The 23713-nt window shown below is 38.6% G+C and overlaps 1 protein-coding gene and 1 long non-coding RNA gene across 3 annotated transcripts in view; one reads left to right on the top strand and one right to left on the bottom strand.

Annotated features, from left to right (window-relative positions):
• The window catches only part of GLCCI1 (glucocorticoid induced 1), a 101489-nt gene extending 79246 nt beyond the window's left edge, over positions 1 to 22243 (bottom strand). For both annotated transcript variants that reach the window (XM_072764394.1, XM_072764395.1), the window contains exon 1: positions 21229 to 22243. In XM_072764394.1, the coding sequence (XP_072620495.1) occupies positions 21229 to 21700 (472 nt within the window). In that variant the 5' untranslated portion in view covers positions 21701 to 22243. The remainder of the gene's footprint in view (positions 1 to 21228) is intronic.
• Positions 20987 to 23713, top strand: part of LOC140599714 (uncharacterized) — a 101861-nt gene continuing 99134 nt past the window's right edge. Inside the window, exon 1 of the long non-coding RNA XR_012002673.1 lies at positions 20987 to 21264. This is a non-coding gene — a long non-coding RNA (uncharacterized lncRNA). The remainder of the gene's footprint in view (positions 21265 to 23713) is intronic.

Here is a 23713-nt window from a genome sequence, read left to right as displayed (position 1 = left end):
CGGAGAAGCAGGCTCCATGCAGGGAGCCCAACATGGGACTCGACCCTGGAACTCCAGGATCACACCCTGGGCCGCAGACGCTAAACCGCTGAGCCACCCAGGGACCCCCCTAAAAATCTTTCTTTTAAATGACAGAAGCAATGAAAAGACTCAGAATTAGAAAAATTCAGAAGTGATGTGTTTGAGGGCAAGCAGGATATGAAGAGAAGGACCAAACTCAGGAAAGATTTAGAAACGTAAGAAAAATTTACTTCAGGGAGACTAAATGACACAAAGCACAATGGGCAACACCTTAACAGAAACAGAAATTGAACACAAGACTAATTTTATAATTTCAAGATTTCAAGAGAAAATGATTAATATGTACCATGAGCAAGATGGTCCTACATGTTCAATAAGCATCCCTGAAGGAAACCAAAGCAACTAAACAAAAAAATATACAGGCGCCGGGGTGGCTTAGTTGATTGAGTTTCTGACTCTTGATTTTGGCTCACGTCATGATATCAGGGTTGTGAGACTGAGCCCCATATCAGGCTCTGCAGTCAGCATAGGGTCTGCTTGAGATTCTCTCTCTCTCCCTCTCCCTCTACCCCTCCCCTCCTCATGCATGCTCTCTCTAAATAGATAGATATCAGGAAACAAAAAAACTCTCCTAAAATAAAAGATAACTTGAAATTACATATTGAAAGTGTATGTGTGTCTGTGCGTGTGTGTGTGTGTGTGTGTGTGTGTGTGTATGTGTATCTGGAGAAAATTATCCAGAACAGCCCACTTCAAACACATTTTAATAAAGCTAATGTCATAACCTTCAAATATTCAAGCACAGATAAAAAAAACTATAGCTGAGTTCTTGCTACATAAAGTATGGAGAACATGAGGGATATTGTTCCCATGAGTTCTTCCTAAAGAACCTATCAGAGACTAAGCTTCACACAACCAACAGCTTGGAAAGGAATTAATATAAAAAGTGATAGGAGGTATGAGCCACTCAGGTAGTAACTTTGAATGGACAAGGGAGGAAATAAAGAACAAAGAGTCTTAAAATAATCTTCAAGGCTGAGAAAGAATTGATTATGACTACTACCATTATGGGATCAAGGGCTTATCACTACTAAAAAAGAAATTATACCATATAAAATGAAATCTTTAGAAATCTGTAGGACAACTGTAATTCCTCTGATTCTGAAAAAAGCTTCTGAAAAAAATTATTAGCATTCTTACCCCTTATCTGACGAATGAATTAATATGACTCAAAAAGCACTACAGTCTCCTAGACAAGTAAATATTTCTTCTCATGATATCTACACTGTGAATTTGTAAGAATTCTAAATCCAAATATATTTTACCATACAATTTACAAAGTTAAGACTTAAGCACCTAAGTCTAAGCTATAAATACTTTGCTTCAGTAATAATAACTATAGATAAGCTCATAATATAGCATAATAATAGAAGTAGTTAACTCCACGGTTAAATGTAGAAGCTAAGAATAAAAGCCTAGAAAGAAAATTAACTGCTTACCCTCAAGGGTAAGGACTAGGTAAGATAGGACTGCCAGTCAAGCAAATTTACTGATCATAGGCAAATGATAAATGGAAATCTGCACTGGAATATGTGTGGCTATTACTGATCTGCTTAGTTAAAAAGCATCTAATAAATTAAACTTAGTCTATGAACTTTATTTTCCCCTACATTGTGTCCCCCAATCCAGCAATGGTGAACATGTCATTGACTGGCAAATACACAACTAACTACACTTCTGTATAAAACCAGAACCAATAGGCTGAACAGAATGAAGGCTTCAGAAATAAGGAAACACAGATGTTTATTCTAGCATTCACTTTCCTAAATATTGACACCAAAGAATCAAATGTGTAACTGTGAAGCAGTAGTTTATCCAAAATTGGATGCTTCATTAAAGTTGGAAATGGCCAAAAGCTGCAGGAAACATCCTGAAGGAAAATGTCTTAGACAAATGACACCTTTGTGGAGGCTACGGAGTAAAACAGAACACGGTAAAAACCAGTTCTGTGTTTGCATACACAGTACACCTTCCACCTCAACAATTCTACAAATATTGTGCATAAAAGGTTGCCAGGAAATGCTGCCAAGGACTGAGAGCAACTTAAGGAAAAATAAAACTACTAGTGGCATGACTAAGTGCAGGGGAAAAGTGTCATAAAATATTTTCAAATAGCATCATATTTTACTCTTCTAAAATAGCCATAGAATTAGTCATTATAATCTTAGTCAAAAATAGTCTATTGATATTGATTGAACTGTGTAGTTCGTCAAAATGGCACTGCCTAGGACCTATGAATGGAACAGAGTCACAAAGTTTCAGAGTTTGTTAGATCTGAATTCATTCCCCCCCCCCCCCCCAAATGATAAAAGAACAATGTTCCAACCAAATGCCCAAATAACAGACTTTGGTTTTGGATTCAGGTTGAATCATTAACAATACTCGAACAGAACAGTTGGGGCGTTTGGAATCAAAACCCTCACATCTCCAGATAGACTGGGGACTGATCTCAATATGGGAGGAAAACCAAGCCACACTAAGCAAATTACACAAAAAAGGTGGATCACCTGGGTTTACATTTACATTTCCCCTCTCTACATTCTTTCCCTCTACTTCTGGTTAGAATTTTTAAAATCCTGGGGCATCTGGACAGCTCAGTCAGCATTTGACTGAAATCAAAATTTCAGCTCAGGTCATGATCTCATCAGCATGAGACTGAGCCCTGTGTTCAACTCACTGTGGGGCATGTAGCTTAAGCTTCTCTCTCTCCCTCTCCCTCAGCCTCTGCCCCTCCCCCTGCTCCTGCACTTGCTCTCTCTAAAAAAAATAAAAATAAAAAATAAAAAAAATTTTAAGATCCAATGTAGTGTTGAGATACAAGTACTGAACAATATATGTTTAAACATTATGAATAATGCAGTTAACTTATTTTTCATGGAGATGTCAAGTCCCTCACTTTCCTTTATCTCTTTCTCCCTATGTTTTAGCTATTGTACTTTCACTTAATGAAAGGAATGAAAAACCCAATAGTCTTCACTAATCTGTTTAGTTTGTACTGAGTTCATACTTAAATGATTAATGTAAGACTTATCTACCAGAGATTGAGTCCTTCCCACTAAAAGTAAGGCTTTTGTCTGTCTGTCTGTCTGTCTTTCTAATACCTACCACAACTACTCAAGGAACATCTGTTGAACTTGTAAATATAATTTATCCATCTTCCCCTAGCCTTTATGAAATAAATATTTAAAAACTGGAAATCATCTGGCATGTATTCTGGACCTCTTTACTGAAGACTTTTTAGAAAAGCCTCAAATAGAATAGCTCCATATATATATTTTTTTAATATTCTATATGTGAGGCTCATCTAAAGTCATTGTGAATAAAGCACAAGACAGTGACAACTAACTTGAATTCAGGTCCTACTATCATCTATTTTCCACATTTATATAAAAGACTATAGTTTCTATGCTCAGATATTTCACAAATGGGTAATTAAAATATATTCATTCAATACAAAATGCTTCCTATAGTGTACATGCAAGAACTATGTTTATATGAAGTAAGGCTATTTAACAAATACACTATACTTCTTGTCCTGCCAAGCATCCTGGCAGATCATGGACTTAATTTTAGAAGGCTACCATTGTTGAAAACATCGCTGAGCTATTTTGAAGATGGTCTTTTCAAAATGTAATCAAAGAGTAGTTATAGGATCTTTACTTAGTGAGAATACAAAGCAAATTATATAAAAATACATTCTACCAAGATCACACAATCAAACTTGGTGCAGTATCTCTCGCATATCGCAGAAGTACTGGTAACAATGAACCCCACTTGCCAAAGTGCTGAATCAGATGAAGAGAGAGTAGATCTTCCAAAGCGAATTTTCAAAGTAGTTCTAGTACTACTTGGTGGACCACCTTTCTTTAAACTCTGAGATGCAGTAAAGTTGGTAGCACTAGCATCTACAATTATCCTACCATACAGTTTGGGCCAGATTTTACAATCTCACTAATTATTATCAAAAATTGTCACCACAAGTAGGGTAATCTAACTTAATCTAATTTAAGGTAATCTATTTTACCTTACCCTTACAAGGAACATGTATTCAAAGTACGGAGCTATAAAGGATAAAGCATTATCAATAAAAAGTGAGTTCAGTTCACAAAGAACACAAGGTACACAATGGTGGATTTAAACTTCAGATTTTTTTTTTTTAAAGAAGGACTGCGCTTATAGCAATATGATGGCTAAATTAAAGATGAGAGGCTTTAGCAGGGGAAACCACAACAGTACAACAATAATTAAGACATGGAAAGGATAGAAAGAAGCCATCAGATTTAGGACATAATCGGAGCAGATGGGACAAGATGTAGAGACGAGCAGGATGGGAGAAATGAGGGAGGAGGAAAAGTCAATGATTACGCTGATAGGAAGGAAGAACTCAACACATGATGCCTTGGGTCTGAAAGTCTTAATCAAGGTCGTGTTCTGTAGTGCCAATAAGCAAAGAAAAGAAACCACTCAACTCCATTTCTGTACCAAGTCTGAGTTTTTCAACTTAAATCTTTTGATACTCTTTGATACCTTGATAACTGTACTCCTAATCATATCTTATTATATATGATTAGAGCACATGACCCAAATTTGGAATTATAATGGGTAAAAGTTATTAATAAATTATTCCTTTTGTCTCAGTAGCATAGAAAAATAGGCCACTTTTAAAAAGTATGTTAACTACGAGAGTATGATATATATGCTACCCTGTGAAACATAGGTTGAACACACTTTAAAATAAAACCTACTCTACAGATGGTAATTAGACTAACAAGAAGATAAAGAGCATGAGCAACACATCCAAAGATGTTAAATAATGATATTTAAAATATTTGGATATGACAATTTGTAGAAGGTATGGATAATGTCTGTTTTAATTAGCTGTATACAGGTACCACCTAGAAGAATTCTCTTGGCCACAGAAATGCAATTACACCTTTCAGTGCTTGTTTAAACTTTGCATTTAAATACCAACATAATCTTCTGCTCAAAAATCACAATGCCGGGATCCCTGGGTGGCGCAGCGGTTTGGCGCCTGCCTTTGGCCCAGGGCGCGATCCTGGAGACCCGGGATCGAATCCCACGTCAGGCTCCCGGTGCATGGAGCCTGCTTCTCCCTCCGCCTGTGTCTCTGCCTCTCTCTCTCTCTCTCTGTGACTATCATAAATAAATAAATAAATAAATAAAAAAGAAAAGAAACAAAATACTTATAAAAAAAAATCACAATGCCAGCTCCAGCAGAGAAAATTATCATACATTTGTTAATAAAACTAAACTGTATGTAACTGGGTTGGCATTCTAAAGCATGTTAGATGATTTAGAAAAGGGAATTTGTATTTGGGCTGATTAATTTTTTTCTCCAAACCAATCCAAATTTATTTTTTACCAAATGACCCTGAAGTAAACAGTTTAGTCAAAGAAGTCAGCATTTAAGATGTGCCTCCAGGAAGGAAATATAATTATAACATGATAAACAGCAAGTTTCCCCATAATATCAAGGAAGATGTTAAGAATTATACCTAGTTAGATATCCACTGCTTTCATCTTATAGGAGATAAACCAAGTTTCTAAGTCACTACCACTCATTATATTCAAAGTACCTAAAGTATTATGAAAAGAAGATCATGAATCCCTACTCTGTATGGAGAAAGTATCAGGAGCCAGTGCTTCCTCAGTAATTGCAGATAAAGGAATGTGAACCTTAGGGACTTTTCTCTTTCTCACACTCACATACACACACTCACATGTACATCCTTATCCATACTGTATAGACCTTCGGAATAAATATATTAGTTGGCCAGTTAATTTCCTGGTTCTCAGGTATACAGAGAAACTTAGGTTATATATATATGTGTGTATATATATATATATATATATATATATATATATATCAGTACGTTAAAATCAGCATACAGTAATATATATACAATTATAAATTTTTTTTTAATTTTTTTATTTATTTATGATAGTCACAGAGAGAGAGAGAGAGGCAGAGACACAGGCGGAGGGAGAAGCAGGCTCCATGCACCGCGAGCCTGATGTGGGACTCGATCCCGGGTCTCCAGGATCGCGCCCCGGGCCAAAGGCAGGTGCCAAACCGCTGCGCCACCCAGGGATCCCCTATATATACAATTATAAATAAAATCATAATCCACAGCACGAATCATATTTCTAGTCTAATTATGCTTATTTATTGCTTTGTCTTCCCTGACATTAGTAACGGTAGAAGTTTCTGGGAAAGTTTTTCATGAAGGAAGAAATACTTCCTCCATGGAGCTGGTTACAAACAGTTTGCTAGGAAACTCTAACTGAATAACTTCTTTTTATAAGGACCAATATTCTAGAAAAAGCCTTGGAATAGTTATCTAATTTAAAAGCATATCTTTCCACAGAGAAATGTGAGACATAAAATCATTAGTATATATGAGTTCTTTCCCTTTTAGGGGTTAGTTGAATACCACTTTTCTTAGAATCTTTAAATTAAAACTAAAAAGTGAATGGAAAGTATCTATTCATGCTAATTTGTAACAACTCCTTAGGATATTAGTTAATTCTGCTAAATGTCAGTAGAACATTTTATGCCGCAATGAGAAATTACACTATTCAGTAATATGTTTTTACAACCTCAGATGAACCTCAACCTTGTGTAACTGACTTCCTAAAAAGTTTGTGTAAATAACACTTTGGTAAATTGAATAATTTTACTTGCACATAAGTTAGACATTCTCTAAAGCAAATAACTATACCCAAATCCACTCTACAGTTAATTTTTTTTAACATTATAATGAAGCACAAACTAATATGTAACTTACATTCTCCTTCCTTGGAGCTTAGTATAATCATGATCTTTATGAAAGACTATAAAAACACTTAGAATTTTAAGTGAAAAAGCCCACTGAATTTGGGGCATGATAACTTTAGTTTCTCTAAATTTAACAGCTTTAGAAGCTGATTCCATGGAGCCTCGACAGGGCAAAATTCACTTAAGAGAACTCTAAATGTAACTTAGAAACTCACTCTGTAGAAACATACTCTCGGGATCCCTGGGTGGCGCAGCGGTTTGGCGCCTGCCTTTGGCCCAGGGCGCGATCCTGGAGACCCAGGATCGAATCCCACGTCGGGCTCCCGGTGCATGGAGCCTGCTTCTCCCTCTGCCTGTGTCTCTGGCTCTGTCTCTGCCTGTGTCTCTGGCTCTGTCTTTCCTTCTATCTCTCAAGAATAAATAAATAAAATCTTAAAAAAAAAAAAATTAAAAAAAAAAAAAAAAAGAAACATACTCTCCATCTTTCAAAATGTGGACTGTCCTAACATCATCCATCCCTGTTTCACCTATTTCTACCAGCAGGAGCACCCAGCTCCTATTTCACGTGAAGGTTTAAATCACTGTTTTACTAACCTTTTGTATACTACCATTGAGTGGTAGGCCCTCAACGAAGATAAAAGCCATCACTTACCTAAACACTTAGGTATTTTAGAAAATAGTAACACAAATGTAATCTATTAATCTTCATCTTTGTCAGAGATTTATAAGGCTGCATGTCATAATAATCACTGTTCAGTGATTTGAACACATATAGCTAAAACAAATCTCTTATAAACCCTATGTAAAGGTAAAATAAGTGTTTGCTGTAGGGCCTTCTAAGCAACCAGCCTCCATGCTTGACACTGGAACGCTATAAATGACAAGGTGCTATTTGGTGAAGCACACATATCCAACAAAATTGCTTGGAATACAGAGTAACAAATACCAAGACAATGTTTAGATGAGAAATTCGTAAATCAACTGTTAAAGGTTCTAGTATTGTTATATTAACTATGGGACTAATACAGTCAGTCTAATAAAAGATTCCAGCTAATTTGAAGCACTTAATTCAAGAAGAGAATATTTTTAAATGACACAGCGAATATTAACAATAATTTATTTCATTACTTTTCCTATGCCTTCCAATTTTCTAAAATTCCTATATTTGGGACACCTGGGTGGTTCAGCGGTTGAGCATCTGCCTTCGGCTCAGGACATGATCCTGGGATCCAGGATCGAGTCCCACGTCAGGCTCTCTGCAAGGAGCCTGCTTCTCCCTCTGCCTATGTCTTTGCCTCTCTCTCTTTCTCTGTGTCTCTCATGAATAAATAAATCGTTAAAAATAAATAGATAGATAAATAAATTTCCTATATGCAATTTAGATCGTTTATTATAAGAATTTCTTCAACGTTCCATAAGCGACATAAAAAAAAAAAAAGCCAATTCAGAATATACACCTCACCTAACATCCGTTTTTCCGTGAGAGTAAGTGTAATACTTATTCCATTAAATGGGACTATCTGTAAAAAGATGTTATTTTTTGACCACTTGGCTTGGTACAAAGTAGAACACGGTAACTGTCTTAAAGATTAACTAATATAACCGAATGCTAATACTAAAGACTTTAATGCTAATAATTCTTTAGGATAAAAACTTTAATGAATAGGTAAAAATGAAAACTAAATTCAGTAAAGAGTATAGTAAAGACAAATTAAGTCACTGTGAATTCAACTGAGATATTAATGGTAACAATCTGTGAAAAGCTCCTTTTCCATTCTATTCTAGCTCAATAATAGCAGATATTTAGCCAAAACCAAGTTGTACTCATTTCAACAGTCTCACAAGATACCAATGTCCAGATATCACTACACATCATTACTACTTACTACTACATTTCTACCCAAGATGACACATCCAACAATAAAGTTCAGAATACCGAGAGGGTATCTGTGTATATTGTGTGAGGAGAAAGTGTCAATGACATCATCCTAGGCCAACTAGAGTAGAATATTATACATCAGACCTAAATATATTATGGGAGCCACAGAATGAAGCTCTCCTAGGCTTAATCTAATGAAAGAAAAACACATATAAGTAGAATATTTGGTATTCAACCCAAAAGCTCAACTTAGAAAAGCGAGCAAAGGAACATACTTCATACGTGAAGCTGAAAGTTCAGAGAAAATAGTGGGTTAAAATCTTGGCAGATTTTAAATGAATTGATTTTGTTGAGAAATATGAATGTGAGCACATCAACTGCACCTAGAATATGTATTCTGTAAGGGTCAGAGTTCCTCAAATAGTGTACAAATTCATCAAATATTTATTGTGCAAAAGAGGGAGAAATTCCATTAGTTTTACTCACCAACATACTGCCAACAACTAGTACGGTAACTGAAACAAACATTTCTTGAATGAATGAACAGTTATTATGGAAATTACATTAAAGCTTCACTAATCTCTGGCCATATGTTAACCAAAAAGCCAAAGAGTAATAAGCAAATGCAACTGATTAGAGGTTTGTTTTTATTTTTGTTTTTTAAATAATGGGTCATTCTGGTTTAAAAAAAAATTTTAAGCTATCTGATCAAAATATTGCAGAATATTGTAGCTTATTTCAGAAAACTGTATTTCTGAGCACAGTCTAACTCCTCACTTCTATGAAACTAATCAAACTGCATTTAGCAATGTTTGCTAACCTCTATCCAGTAAATGCTAGAAAATTAAATAATCTTACAGCTGATTCTTTTTCATGGCAATATATCAAATTGTCATAGGACTCTCAAATATATTGTGAATATATTTTGTTTACACACTACCAGCTCATATATAGACCAATCTGTATTTCACTCTCTTTTTGTACCTTCATGGAAAGATCATTTCATAGGTATACATGAAAAAATACAATTTTTTTTTTATGGCTAGACTCGATGTAACCCTGAGCAACTGAGCCCTACTAGTTTTTAACATCTTCTAAGACAGAGATATTACTTTACTAATTCAACTTATAAATTGATGTATTTAATTAGAAAAGTTAGTAACAGAAGAACTGTCATGGAAAACTCCATCCATCACATACATTCAAAACTTTCAATATCGTAACAATAAAAATACAATTTCTAATGTTACCTATGAAAAAACTCATGTTCCACACTGACTATTCAAGACAGCTTACAATAAACACAAGTGACACTGGAAAAAAAAAAGAGCGAAGCACCATAGAAGAAATTATTAAAATGGAGCTCAGAATATCTTTTCTGGATATCAGCTAACCCAGGAAAGTGAAAGAGCCCAGGCAGTTTTAAGCTGAGAAGATAGTGGACCTTGCTGCTTTGCCATAAGAGTGATACATAAAAAGGTACCATTTTGAATGCTAAAATATCAAAGGATGGCAAGAGTAAGGAATGTTAGGGATGAATGGATCCTTATTAGAAGTGTAAAGTTTAAATTGTCAAATACAAAAGACCTTCTTCTATCCAGATTTTGAGATTTCAATATGAAAGGCAGTTTTTTAAAAAATGAAATCTAAAGTCTGCTTTAACACAGTGGTAGATCCTTTAAGGACCGAGATGAAGACTTACTAATGGCATAATAAACTTTTGAAATGCTGTGACATTCTTATATGCATACGTGAGGCCTGAATCATTGGGAATACTTGCAGCTATTTTAGGTTCTAATGACCCTAGAGCCTACTCCCATTTAGCTTTCTCTTCACCCAACCCAACCCTCTAATGCTATTTTTGGCCTCTCTATGATTTAACTATATAAGCAATTGCATGACCCATTATGCATGCTTTCCTGTCCCATAATGAACCGGGTTCCAAAAGCAACTCTCAGCTAACTTCAAGTCAGGACTTAAGAGAGTTAAATGGACCATCTGGGCCCTATGTGCATGCTGCCTGACCTTGGGCAAATTACTTAACTTGTCAGGATGTCATTTACTCATCTGTGAAGAGAAATTATAAAAGTACTCTACATTAGGTTTCAATGAAGACTAGGTTTCAATGAAGGCTGACATAAAAGCTCAATAAATGATCATTTTACCAGTAATTATCTAATCCATACAACACAATCGTAATCAAAGCAATATGATACTGGCATAAAAAAAAACCAGACACAGAGACCAATGGAATAGAACAGAAAGCCCAGAAATAAACTCATAGGTATATGGTCAACTAATCTTTGACAAAGGTGCCAATAATACACAATGTGACTTTTCACAAGACAACCTCTTCAATAAATGGTGTTGGAAAAACGGATATACACATGCCAAACAAGGAAACCATATTATCTTATACCATATACAAAATTAACTCAAAATGATTAAAGCTTTAAAATAAGACCCGAAGTTGTAAACTCCTAGGAGAAGGAGAAAATATAGGGAAAAGCCTTCTTGCCATTGGTCTTGGCAATGACATTTTGGATATGGCACCAAAAGCAAAGCAACAAAAGCAAAAATAAATATGTGGAACTACATCAAACTAAAAAGCTGCTGCACAGCAAAGGAAAAAAATCAACAAAATGAAAAAAGAAACTATAGAATGGGAGAAAATATCTGTAAACCATACATTTGATAAGGGGTTAATATCTAAAATATATAAGGAACTCATACAATTCAATAGCAAAAACAACAACAAAAATCCAGTTAAAAAATGGGCAAAGGAGTTGAACATTCTTCCAAAGAAGAAATATAATAGCCAACAGGTACATGTTGAAAGGTGCTCAACATCACTAATCATCAGGGAAATGCAAATTAAACCCACAATCAGATACCACTTCACACCTGCTAGAATGGCTATTATCAAAAGGTAAGAGATAAAAAGTATTGGCAAGGATGTGGAGAAAAGGTAACGCCTGTATGCCACTGGTGGCAATGTAAATTTCTGGGAACAGAAAACAGTCTATCTATGTAGAAAACCCAAAAGACTCCACAAAAAAAAAAAAAAAAAAAAAGGAAGAACTGATACATGAATTCACCAAAGTGGCAGGATATAAAATCAATGTACCAAAATCTGTTGCTTTTCGGGGCAGCCCGGGTAGCTCAGTGGTTTAGGCGCTGCCTTCAGCCCAGGGCGTGATCCTGGAGACCCAGGATGGAATCCCACGGAATCCCACGGAATCCCACGGAATCCCACGTCAGGCTCCCTGAAGGGAGCCTGCTTCTCCCTCAGCCTGTGTCTCTGCCTCTCTCTCTCTGTGTCTCTCATGAATAAATAAATAAAATATTTTAAAAAATATCTATTGCTTTTCTATACACCAATAATGAAACAGCAAAAAGCGAAATCAAGGAATCAATCCCATCTACCATTGCACCAAAAACCATAAGATCCTTAGGAATAAACATAACTAAACAGGTGAAAAATCTGTATGCTGAAAACTATAGAACACTTATGAAAGAAACGGGAGAAAACACAAAGAAATGGAAAAACATTCTATGCTCATGGACTGGAAAAACAAATATTGTTAAAATATCTATACTACCCAAAGCAATCTACACATTCAATGCAATCCCTATCAAAATAACAGCAGCATTTTTACAGAGCTAGAACAGACAATTCTAAAATTTGTATGGAACTAGAAAAGATTGCATATAGCCAAAGTAATGTTGAAAAAGAACAAATCTGGTGGGAATGCAAATTGGTGCAGCCACACAATATGGAGGTTCTTCAAAAAGTTAAAAGTAGAACTATACTACAACCCAGCAATTGCACTACTAGATATCTATCTAAAGGATACAAAAATACAAATTCAAAGGGGCACATGCACCTCAATGTTTATAGCAGCAATGTCCACAATAGCCAAAGTATGCAAAGAGCCCAAATGTCCATTGGCTGATGAATACACACACACACACACAAAACAGAATATTACTCAGCCATCAAAAAGAATGAAATCTTGCCATTTGCAATGAGGTAGATGGAACTAAGAGTGTACTGTGCTCAGTGAAAAAGGTCAGTCAGAGAAAGACAAATACAATATTTCACTCATGTGGCATTTAAGAAACAAAATAGATGAACATAGGAGAAGGGAAATAAAAATTCAGGTAAAAACAGAGAGGGAGGCAAACCATAAGAGACTCTTAAAGATAGAGAAAAAACTCAGGTGTGCTGGAGGAGAAAGGAACAGGGGATGTGTTAAAAGGTGACAGGCATTAAGGAGGGCACTTGCGATGAGCACTGGGTGTTATATGTAAATAATGAATCACTAGATTCTACTCCTGAAAACTAATACTACACTATACGTTAACAAATTTGAATTTAAGTAAAATCTTGGAGAAAAAACACAGTATAGACGTTCCTCAGAAAATTAAAAATAGAACTATCATATAACCCAGCAATCCTTCTTCTGGGTATATACATCCAAAGGAAATGAAATCAGTCCCTTAAAGAGATATCTGCCCTTCCACATTCATTGCGTTATTCACAATAGCCAAGATATGAGAATTACATAAATATCCATTGATGGAGAAATGGATAAAGAAAATATCACATTCATACACACACACACACACACACACACATATTATATAGTCTTTTTAAAAAAAGAAGGAAATCCTACTACTGGTGACAGAGATGAACCTGAACACTGTACTACACAGAAAAACAAATACTGTATGATCTCACTTACATGTGGAATCTAAAAAAAGTCAAATTTATAGCAGCAGAGAGTAGAGTGGTGGTTTCTAGGGGCTTGTGGGTGAGAGAAATAGGAAGATACAGGTCAAGGTACAAACTTTCAATTATAAGACGACTAAATTCTGGGTGAATAATGAGGAATAATGTACAGCACAGTGACTCTAATAATAATGTATACTTGAAATTAGCCAAGAGGAGATCTTAAATGTTCTCATCACACAGCAAAACAAAAGGTAACTATCTGAGGTGATGAATGTTATTAATTAGCTCGACTGTGGTGACCACTTCACAATGTATACCTAGATAAAATCATCATAATGTACACCTTAAATATACACAATTTTTATTTCCGTTATACCTCAAAAAAACGGGGGGGGGGGATATTTTAAAAAATTACCTAGCTTAATAAACTTACTTTCCCTTTCAGTAGAATTTTTTTCTCTACCTAAACCAAAATCTTAAAAATCCCACCTCTCACTGTAAAGATAGAGAAAACAAGATACCAAGAGATAGTGATTTGCTGTAGGTCAAATGTTAAAACTAGAAATAGAAGTCTCTTAGCTCTGAATCTAGTATTTTCCAGTATACCTTTTTGTTTCTGAGACTCTTTTAAGTACCATTTAGAAAATAAGTTTGCCCTTAATGGGATAATTCTGAAAAAAAAAAAAAAAAAAGAGCTAAATTATTCTATTACGGAATAATGTGGCCACACATTGCTTCATTCCACCTTCATCAGAAAAAAAAAAGACAATCCTAAGGCACGTGGGTAGCTCAGTCAGTTAAGCATCTATCTGACTCTTATCTGACTCTTGATTTCATCTCAGGCTGAGCCCCACATCAGGGTCCACATCGAGCATGGAACCTGCCTAAAGTTCTCTCTCTCTCTCTCTCTCAAAATAAGACAATCCCAAAAGCAAATTTATAGAATCGGTTATAGGGCAACTCTAGTTGTCAGTTAATGCTCAATCTTATATTCAATACTATCTGTAATCATCATTTTGTTAGGTATGCAAATATTGATAAAGCTAAATAAGCCACAAAAGAGTTCACTTATATCGTTTGTTCTGCTTAAGAAAACTGCATAATACCTTTAGAAAAAGGTTCCATCAAATAATTTTTTAGTAATCTAAATGTTAAAATTAGCTATATGGACTATTCACAAAAGTTATCCCTGTGGTTATACTGACTAAATAAGGAGTGATTACTGTCAGTAGGTGGTTGGTATCTGATCTTTAGTAACACCAGGCAGCAAGTTGTAGCAGTTTACGAAACACATTCATATGTTTAGTAGATTTCTTGATTCTAATGACTTGTAAGACAATTTTGGACACTGACCTTGCCACACAATAATGGGTTTTACTGGTTGCTTTCATTCATCCTTATTCTTGGTGAGCCATCATTAAGGTGCACCACGGTGGCATTTCGTTAAGTTACAAACATTCACAGTTCAAACCCACAAATTGCAGTGATAACGTGTTAGCTCTTGGGAGGACTGAATTAACTAGTACCAGTTGCTGAGACAATCACTTGAGACTAGTCTCTGCTTAGTGATACCTGCAGCATTCATTAGTTCACCACCATGTGCAACTAACTTTTAATATTCGTGGAGAAAAGCACTTTGCACTAAGATTCAAGGACAGCACAAATCTGAGGTGGGAGGAGGGCCAGAAACAGTCAAGTTCACATCCCTGAGCCCTCAGGAAGAAGGATTTCTCACTCTCTTGCTCTCTCTCACAGACACTTAAAGACTTTTCTATTAAGAACAAATGGAGAAATATGACCAATCCATGTATATATTCATTCCAGTTACATTCACCATCCTGTCTTACATGTTTAGACATTCTGAAAATGTCAAAGCACATCCTAGCATAGTATAATAGTGCTGTAAAAACAACAGAAAACCTATTCTTTAGTAATTCTTTTAGCTCAGAAATCACAGCTGGTCACCAACTTCAGAGCCGTTCTGAGTTAGGAGCAACAGGATAGTACTGTTGAATAAACACTAGATCTGAAATCAGAAGATTTGCACTTCAAATGTGCTTTCTTGATAAATGAATATATGCATTGCCTAGTATATAATAAACACTAAAACACTTTCTTCCTTTCTACCTACAGCTAAAGACCAACATAATACAGGGGAAGGTACTCAGGTATTCATGGACTTACCTTCTCCTGTTACATTCATTTGAAGTAAACAACACTGCTTAAAGAAAGGTATCTGCCATGTTTGTCCCTACTAAGTGCATATACTGGAGAAATATTTTTCTCTGCAATTGTTCATAATGTATATAAAATCCTTACTTTCTTCAGAATTACTACAAATCTGTTTTGCAGAATAAGCACAAATCTTATTCTTTTAGAATCATTTGGATGACGGGTGGAATAGGGTCAGTTTAAGGGGTCCAGATAAAGGGCAGAAGAAAATGGAGGTAACTTCTGGCTCTTCCATCAGTTCCTAAGGCTTTCCAAATTAATAGATGAGTAGTGTTCTCTTTACTCCACTTCTGGTAAACTCAATTAAAAGACTATCAGTCTCAAATTCAACCTCTTGCTAAAATACAAAGTATAAAGGACAGAAACAGCATCGGTGATTTGCTTTATCATTTAATAACAAAATTATATACTGAAGACAAAAGATAACAGCACCAGGCACAGGTGCTACAGAAAAGCCTATCTTGGTGGCAGTGTCTGGCAATTTTTAGCACTGGAGAAAAGAGTGAACTAAAATTAAGAATATCATGGTCGTTAGCATTTATTCTTTGGCAGACTATTAGCTCACTACATGTGAAAGTTTTGGTAAAGTAGACTTTTAGAAATTTGTTTAAATTTCAGACATAGGAAAAGCCTTCTCCTATTAGCCATTTATTAAACATTGCCATTTATTTCCATTGTTATGCATTGCCATGGAGCCCAATTATTTCTTTGTTTCCTTGTTCACATTTAGTCTGCATTTATCACAAATAAAAAAAAGACCACAAGGATGTCATTACCCTTCAGCATTTCCCAATGCATAAATCCTAATTTGCATCAAATCCTTGAAGAAATGTAGACTGCAGTGAAAGACATGTCCTTCTGTAAAAAGTACTGTAAATAATGAAATAATTTTTAGCTCAATATATACACACAAAACTATATATAGAGTTAAACTGACAAAGGTGCTTTTATGTATCTTAGGTGTATGATATTCAATAGGCTTAGCATACCTTATTTGAGAAGAATACAATCTTTAAACGTAAGACAGTTAAGAATAATTTATATAAATTCACTTTTCTATTGAATTCACTGAACTAGAAATCTTATGCACCATAACTGATGGGAAAAGCTAAATAATCAATGCCGCTGATACTTAGTGTAGTTCTCAAAGGCCTATAACCTTTCCCAAAAATCAGTATTTGAAACCTGCCATTTTAGGAAAAAACAAAACAAAACAAAACCCCCCACAACTTTTAACTATTTTTACTCAAGTATAGGAAAGCTTTGAAACAAGGTCCTCTAAGCACTCTAAGAAAATTAATTTTAAAAGAGGGGGGCCATTAGAAGGACCTTAATTTCTAAGAATATCAGCCTGAGAAGTAACTTTATATGAAGGCAATGCCTAAGTATCTCTAAAAAGTAAGGGGGGAAAAAAGTAATTAAAAATGTTGCATTCTACAAACTGGGCATAGCACAAAAATGACTCTAAGAGGGAAATTTAATGAAAAGATTAAAAAACTGAAAGCAAATTAATTGATTAAAACACAAAGACATACACACACACACTACATGAAGTCATTCAACATTACATGCTGGCTGGCTTTGTATTTTCTTTTAAAATGTAATCATAACTTTTAATGTATAAAACAATAAAGCTCTCAATAATAATCATGAAAAAAATCTAATCAAATTTCACTCTAGAGTCAGTAATCTGCTAGCACATTAGGCCTAAATAAATGTTATGTTAAATCAGGAATCAACGCATGCTATTTTCCATAAAAGGAGCCATATAAATTACAAGCTCTTCCATGTTTTTTTTAAACTAGATTTGGTACACTTAAGAATAAGCAGTATTCTCCATCCGGAGTACTCTAATGCAACTGCTTTTATATCTTTTAGAATATTTAATTCATCCTAATGTTCAATCTTTACAAAAAAAAACACAAAAGGATTTGCAGTTGCTACTTACTATCTTAGCTTACACAGTAAAATTGTGAGCATTTGTAATGTTTCTAAATCCATAGGTTTTGCTCTGAGGTTTCAGAAAGAAGCAACTTTATTTTCTTTTGGATATTACTCATGATTTTAGCTTACAGATTATTAATTTTTAACACTAACATCCTGTTATATTCTCATTTGAGTTGTTCTATTTATCTCAAAGGTAGACTTTATGTATTACCATTACAAAAAAATAACTATTTGCATAATACTTTATGATTTTACATCTATTACAAACACATCACAGGGAGCCTGAGGATGCATTCAGCAGCTTGTCATTCACCACTTCAAGACCCTTCAGAACCAAACAAGGGGGAGGGTGACATTTTGCTAATGGCAGAAGTAAAGAAATGAATATAAATAACAAACCTTGAAGTTTTAAAAATACAAAAGAAATTTTAAAAATACAATCAAAAATATGATCCACGTGCATAAACAAGATAGTTTTAATTTGTAAAAGTTCATATCCTTATACAGAGCAAGGTAAAGATTTATGTATCTTCTGTTATGATACCCTTTAAAATCATCTAAAATTGTGCTACAAAAATAAATTGCCATCTTGTTGAATTTTATAAATTATTAAAATTTGATTGCATCTTTACAGAAATCAGCTTTTCCTCAGCTTTGTGAAATAATCAGAGTGTCATTTCTTTATTACTACAGCCATAACCCTATAAATATACATATTAAGAATGTTTAAGAGGGAAATAATAACCTAACATGTTTGGAAATCATGTTGTTTCATTACTTCTTCTTGGTAAAACAATTACAAAGAAAAGTGTTTAAAGCTTCTGTATTTTCTTCCATAACCACCAGTCCAGATTTAAAAAAATACTGAATGCTCAGTTATGTCACCTCCAGCCCAAATGCTCATAGCACTTGAAGCTTTTTGTAAACAATATGCCTCTATACTAAATACATATCCCTTGAGCCACCATCCACTTAATCTAACATTTTTAAATGTAGTTTTAAATGCAGCATAACACCTCTTACACACACACACACACACACACAGAAGTGTGCAGAAAAGGAAGGAGGTGGAGAGCAAGAAATGGAGCACGTTGTTGTTTTTCATTCATGCAGTATAGTGATGTCAGTGTCTGCAGCAGCAGCAACAGCAGCGGCAGCAGGAGCCTTGACCTGTGGAGGCTAAAATCCACTGAAGTCAGAACCTTGCAGAATTTAAAAGAAACTGAGTAGATAATGTTTGAAAGATTGTTCAACTGTTCATAGCGCAGATTTTAAATGGCTAGCTAAACAGAAGAGATTAGTTGCACAGTTTTAATTTGGGTAGAGAGGGGCAAGGCAGGATGTGGAGAAGTAACATAAAGGTAATATAATCAGGGAACTGGGGGCTGAAGAGCCTGCATTCAAAATCCCTTAAATGTAGGAAACTGACAAACCACCTGGTGTTAAAAACAGCAGAAAAGCCTCTTCTATTCCCAATACAAGCTCTCTGGTGATGCAAATCTGTCTGCTACACAACCAGACTCAGAAAAGTGTTTTCATCGTGATTACATTAAAATTGCATTTAACTCGGATACGCCACACTACAACAAAGAGGATAGCTTAAGCCTGATCACAAATTTCATTAAAACTACTTTATGATGGACCATGTAATTCTTCAGCAATTAAGGCTTTTGAAGGATACAGAAAAACAAGTTGTACTAGGATGTGTTGTAAGATGTTAGTGTTTATCAACAAAAGGGGAGGAGGCACTGGATGGCCATTAAATTGTTGCAGCAACTACTCTTACTCTGCCCACAAAACCCTGTGTACACAGTCTGAAATGGTTATTTTATGGCTGTTACATTAGTCCCTAAAAGAAAATCCCAAAACTCAATCTATGTACTGTTGAAGCTAAATCACTCAAAAATTTCTCTTAACTGCTGCCTTCTATTCGTTCCTTTACGTCTCATTTCATATAGCTCCAGAAAATGTGCATGGGAGCTGCATATGGCATTAATCTGTTAGAAAATGGTGGCCTTTTCTATAAAATACAGCCAAAGATGTTGTGTTCGGTTGTGGTCATTATTAGGGCGATCACGTTGTTTTCATTCATTCATTCAGGATTTGCTGGAGGATGTCAGTTTCTGCAGCAGCTGGCCTGACCTGGGGGAGGAGTGGGGGAGCAAATTCCTCCTGGTGCATACAGATTACAGGAGGTATTTCTTGGTGCTCCTGTACACATACCATTGCACTACATCCTACTCTGCCACACCATCAAGTGGTCTGAAAACAAGTGCCTTAGCAACATGCTAATTTATCAGCCAGAAATATTTTTTTAAAAAAACAAAAACCAGCCAAACTGCAATCCATCATAACATAATCACTTTTCTCTAAGTCTTTCGTTTAAAAACAAAACTCCGTTAAAAAAATGTCCACATACCACATAAACGTACAGAGAGCTCCACAGTGTTTCTTTCCCTTCCAAGCAGAGAGTTTTCCACTCGGTATGATCAGTTGTCTCCACAATGCTGCTGCAGCAGCAGCAGCAGCAGCAGCATCTGTAGCTCTAGCCTGGCATCTAATTATATTAGCTACTCCACTCTCCCTTATGAGCTTTAAGTCCCTGTTTTGGCTAATCTTCCTTTTCTCCCCCAGGACTCAACTAGATCATGCACTGTGTCCCCAGACATAAACAAAACCAAACCAAAACACAAAACATTAAGGGAAGCCGACAGCATCCACTAGCTCACCATTACCTTTGACACCTAACAAAAAAGAAACTTGAGATCCTTTAACAGCTCAACTGAACTGTTAAGTGTACTTAAAAATGGAAGGAAAAAGTGAGCACACTCCACAAATAGGTCTTTAGAAATTTACCATGAAAATCCTGAGTTGGGCATAGACGGTTTCCAGGGAAGTAACTGCCGTGATGCATATGACTATATAAAGTAGAGAAAAGAGGGAGACAAAAAAAAAAAAAAAAAAAAAATCCCCACCATCCAACCACCACCACCACCACACTATACAACACCCTTCAACTGCACATTCGCAACTGTCTCCCCTACACATCCAACAGATCACCCTTCCAAAAAAGAAATATATTCATACATATCCCAGTAGTCGCGGGGACACTGCGAGGAACTTTGCAGGAAAGCACAAAGAGGCTGCAGATTACAACCCGCTACCTTATCGGGCTGCCAGAGTTTGTGTGCGTGTGTTTTTAAGTGTTTTGCCCAGCTCCTCCTTCCCCCGCCACCAACAGCACACACGTACGTGAGCGAGCTAATCAGCTCGCAAACTGGAAGGAAAAAAAAAAAAAAAACCTTTCGATGCAGGCGAGTGATGGAAGATAAAATCTGAGGGGCGGCATGTGGGTCAAGTAAAAGTTGCTCTGCAGTTCGCTCCTCCGAGCCCCGCAGCCCCGCGGCGACCGCAGGGGGTGAGGTTCCCAAAGCCACTTTCACACCTTCGGTAATGCACTAGCAAAGAGAAGCCCGGAGAGGCTGGAGTTTCCACGGACCGAACCGTCGGGGAAGCCGCCGCCCGGGAGGACGGAAGGGTTGGGCTCGCTACCTCTGCACACGGGCGAGCCGGGGCTCCGTCTCTCAGGTGAGGTGCTCCTCCGGTGGCTCTCGGGGGACCGTCTCGGGCGGCCCTTGGCCCGCGGCGCCGGCTCGGTCGGGGCCGCGGCCGGCGGCGGCGTAGGGCTGGGCGGGCTGGGGCCGCGGGCCGCGCCGGGCCCCGGGAGGCTGCCCAGCGAGGCGGCGGCGGCGGCGGCGGCGGCGGCGGCGGGCGGGCGCGTGGGGCTGTGCTGGCTGCCGCGCAGGAGCTGGTAGGGCACCGTGGCGCGGATGGGCTGCAGCAGCCGGCCGGCTCCCGCAGCCGGGGCGCACCCCACGCCGCCGCCGCCGCCGCCGCCGCCCGCACCGCTCCCGCTGCCGGCCGAGGGGGCGGCGGGCGGGGAGCCCGCGGCGCTGCGCCGCATCCTCTGCGGCGGGGGGTGAGGGGTCTGAGAGGAACTGGAGGAGGAGGAGGCAGTGGACATGGTGGCTCCGAGGGCCCGGGACGCCGCCGGCCGACACCGAGGCGCGGAGCGGGAGGCGCGCGAGCGTGTGGGAGCCGGCGCGGCAGTGCGTGCGAGTGTGTAAGGGGGAGGGGCGCGGGGACCGGGGAGGAGGAGTCTCCCGCTCCCCTGCCCAACGCGCACCCCCGCCGCCTCGGTGCCTCGGCGCCGCGGCGAGGGGGAGGGGAAGGCTGCGACAACAAACGCCCAACGGCCCCAACCGCCGCGCCGGGCCCCGGGTGGCGGTCACGGCCGGGGCCGCGAGGAGCCCGGAGCCGCCGCCGCCGCCGCCGCCGCCGCCCCGGGCATCGCGCTGACAGGGGAGAGGGACCACAGTCCGGCTCACGCCGCCTCAGGGGCCGCTCGCCGCCTCGCGGGGCTGCACGCGCGGGAGCGCCCGCCAACTGCAGGGAGGGCCCAGACCCCTGCTTCTGGGGATCGGGGCAGGAGGAAAGGGCCCGGAGGGGTCTAGCTCCCCGCGGATCCCGCGCCACCGCAGACGCCGCCGCCGCCGCCTCCGCCTGCTCCTCACTCCAAACGGCAACTGACTCCCCACCCGCGCCCCGCCCCCGGCACCGCCTCCCGGCGCTCGGACCCGGCAGCGGCCGCAACGAGCACTCCCATTGGCTCCGCCGCGCTCCACCAGCTCTCGAGTGGTTGGCCGCGGCCTAGGAGTGAGGGGAGCACTAACCAATGAGAGTGGTGCATGCTACCTTGGGGGCGGGACGTGAGGGAGTAGAGGAGTGGGGAGGGGGCCAGCCGTGCGCAGCAGGGAGAGGCGTGCGAGTTGACAGCCTTTGAGGCGACGGCCGGAGTTTGGGCTGCCCTAGGAAAGTGGGTCCGTGTGTGTCCTGCGCGTGCCCCGACACCCACAGACACACACACTCGGGTGAGCCAGTTGCGAGGGCTCCACCCTCCTGCGCCGATTGTGCAACTGGAGACAGACGACCCTGCTTTAACTTTGCAAGTACACCTGCTCTTTTGGGACGTTGTAGAGGTGGAACCAGAAGAACCCATCCCTTCCCCCTCTAGCTTCAGTAACCTGAGTTTTCGTGGCTTAGTGGGCTGATTGATCAAAAGAACTTCAGGGCATCAAAAGCAAAGTCTAGAAGCTGGATCGAACGACGGGCCAATGCTCTTCATAAAAGTCTACCCTTAACGTTTGTAGTTATGCAGTGAAAAGAGAAGCAAATCTTACATTCCAAGACAATAGCTGAATTGCAAGGGTCAACAATGAATTGTACATCCTTACACCATCAATTGGTTATGTTAATGGAGGGCACCCCGTTGCCTTTCCCCAGAAGCAGATGGCCTCTTGGGAGAAATAAATACCAGACTTAATGTAACAATCCACTGTGGTAAATTTAGTTTTATTCTGCAGTGAAACTGGAGAGATATAAAGATTTTTGGATGACTATCAAAAACCTAAGTTTACCCCTATAGCAGACCAAGGTTATAAACCTTATGCGGGAACAATTAAATTAAAGGTATACATCAGATTCTCTCCATTAATTTCCATGAGATTAAAAAAGAAAGAGAGAGAGAGAGAGAGAGAGATGGAGAGAGAAGGGGGTTATCAAATTGGTCTGCTCTTGGTGTCCGCCCACACTGACAAGCTTCCTGTGATTTTAGACACTATGTTCAGGGGTTAGTTTCACTTAGAGGAGCCATCCGTCTCTGTTTCCTTGTGCTCTCAGACCAAAAAGCATACTAACTTCTGTGAAAAGTAGATGAAACCGGGAAAAAAAAAAAAAGTAGATGAAGCCCAATTAAAAAAAAATACAAGAATTGCATCCAGTACTTCCCATTAAGACCGGTGGTAGTTCCTCACTTTATCAAACACTAGAATAATAGCTAACATTTAATGAACGTTCATCACATGCCAGCCACTGGCCTAAGAATGTTTTATGTGTTATGTCATTTAGTTCTCCTATAATCCGCAAGGTGGATACTATTATTTTCCCCATGAAATTCTCCAATATAGCACAAAAAAGC

The sequence above is a fragment of the Vulpes vulpes genome, chromosome 7 (assembly GCF_048418805.1).
Source record: "Vulpes vulpes isolate BD-2025 chromosome 7, VulVul3, whole genome shotgun sequence".
NCBI lineage: Eukaryota > Metazoa > Chordata > Mammalia > Carnivora > Canidae > Vulpes > Vulpes vulpes.
This window is presented reverse-complemented; position numbering and strand designations above follow the sequence as displayed.